The 2,067-nt window shown below is 57.8% G+C and overlaps 1 protein-coding gene across 2 annotated transcripts in view; it reads right to left on the reverse strand.

The window, feature by feature from the left end:
• Positions 1–3: 3 nt before the first annotated feature.
• The window catches only part of KEAP1 (kelch like ECH associated protein 1), a 12,351-nt gene continuing 10,287 nt past the window's right edge, over positions 4–2,067 (reverse strand). For both annotated transcript variants that reach the window (XM_018575612.1, XM_018575611.1), the window contains 2 exons: positions 1,749–1,925; positions 4–273 (listed from right to left, as the gene is read on the reverse strand). In XM_018575612.1, the coding sequence (XP_018431114.1) occupies positions 41–273; positions 1,749–1,925 (410 nt within the window). In that variant the 3' untranslated portion in view covers positions 4–40. The remainder of the gene's footprint in view (positions 274–1,748; positions 1,926–2,067) is intronic.

Genomic DNA, 2,067 nt, shown 5'->3' on the forward strand with positions numbered 1-2,067 from the left:
CGTGTAATACTGCGCTGATGCCGATCGGCAAGGGCCGCGGTTACTTCTTGCAGAGCGAGGAGAAGAAGCAGTTTCCTCGCTGTTTCTCCGACGGGTTCCCCTCCTGCTTCTCGGGTAGGATGTCCCCGCACTGGTTTTTGCGGCACGGCTCCATGGTGACCGCCACGCCGACGCCGCTCCGCCCCGACAACATTTGCGTCACCTCTGTCCACGTATCCTGGGCGGGGTCGTAACATTCCACGCTGTCCAAAAACGTCGTCCCGTCATATCCGCCTGCAAGACAGGAAGACAGATCGGCTTCAGCGAATCGCCACCCCGGCCGGCTCACACAACCAAAAGCAGAGAAGGGAGAAATGGGGCTACAGGGCCCACCGAGGCTACAGGGCCCACCGAGGCTACAGGGCCCACCGGTGCTGGGATGTCCCCAGGACTTTAACCTAGACACTAACCAAGCCCTAGGCTGAGAGGGGCGCGTAGCCAGGCTGAGGGTATGTGGCCACAACCACCAGAAGGAGCCGAGAGGTTGCGATGGGTCTAGGATCGTTAGACACCTAACACTAGGGATGCGCCGATACCGGTTCTTCGGTATAGAGTACCGGTACTGATTTTTCTTTTCGGTACTCGCCAATACCGAATACTGTTACCGGAAGTCCAATTAAAGGAGAAGTATGGGGTCAGTGTTTTCCCCCGTAGTTCTCCTCAGGGTTGGCGGGGGGACAAAAACTAGCGTCCTCCCGTCACCCAAAGCTCAGTATATAGGGAGCTACAGCTCGCGGTATACTGAGACGCCGCAGCGGATCCCGACATGGATGTCGGGATCCGCTCAGCTGGCTCTAGAGGCAGAGCCAGCTGTACCCGCCCCCTCCCGTCAGCGCTGGAGGAGCGGGGAATCCCTGCAGGGAGCAGTGAGTGACAGTCACGGCTCTGTGCCGTGACAGGATCGAGATGTGAGCGAACGCCCGTATGTGTTCTCTCACCTCCCGATCTACTGAGCCGACCTGTGACAGTCTCATTGTCACACGTCGCCCCGAACTAGGAGGATCAGTGAAAATCACCCCCCTCATAGTTCTCCTTTAAGAAAGGCAAGCGGCGTGTAATGACTCGCCGTGCAACTTCCCAATTGGCCAGCTTCCCGACCAATCAGGAAGCTGGGGGTAGGTCATTACACGCCGCCCAGCTTACCGATTGGCCGGCTCCATGCTCCCTCATGCAGGAAGTTCCCGATACAGGAAGTTCCGCTATCGGGAGCATTTGGGGCAAGTACGAGTACTCAGTATCGGTATCCGTGCATCCCTACCCAACACCCGTACACCTTCCCATTGGCCCATCACTTTGACGGATAGCCACACTGCCGATAGGCGGCTGGGCCATGACAGGAGGGTTTTGGAGATTGCTATAGTAAGGTGCCTGTGCTTCATTCCTCCCCCTAATGCCGGGGGAACCAAACTCCGGCCCTCCAGCTGCGGCAAAAACTACCAATCCCATGAGGCATTGCAAGGTTCCCACAGCCACAGATGCATCGTGGGATTTGTAGTTTTAGCACAGCCGGAGGGCCGGAGTTTGGTTACCCCCTTGCCCTAATGCGTTTCCAAAGCACCATTATCCTTTAGGCTCCTCCCTCCACAGTCGGCATGTCCTTATGAGGAACATCATCATTCACCTCTTCCTCTGCCCTTCAAATGATAGATGGAGGTAAACGCCCACAAAGGGCCCTTCTGAGGAGAGAGAGCAGATGGTGAACATGTTACCTAATACGTAGATCTTCCCCTGGTGAGCGGTGACTCCCAACGCGCTCCTACGGTGTGCCATGGGGGCCACAAAAGTCCAGGAGTTCTTCTCGATGTCGTACTTCTCCACACTGTTCAGCTGGTCTCTCCCGTCGTATCCCCCCATGGCGTACACGCTGGTGTCCATGGCGCAGGCCCCTGCAGAGGGAAGAGAGAGATGAAGACCTGTGGCGGGAAGATCGTGCGGGGGTCAGCGGGATGAAGGGCGTGCGGGGGATGAAGGGCGTGCGGGGGATGAAGGGCGTGCGGGGGATGAAGGGCGTGCGGGGGATGAAGGGCG

Source organism: Nanorana parkeri, unplaced genomic scaffold (genome assembly GCF_000935625.1).
Source record: "Nanorana parkeri isolate BGI_ZX_2015 unplaced genomic scaffold, ASM93562v1 scaffold4257, whole genome shotgun sequence".
Lineage (NCBI taxonomy): Eukaryota > Metazoa > Chordata > Amphibia > Anura > Dicroglossidae > Nanorana > Nanorana parkeri.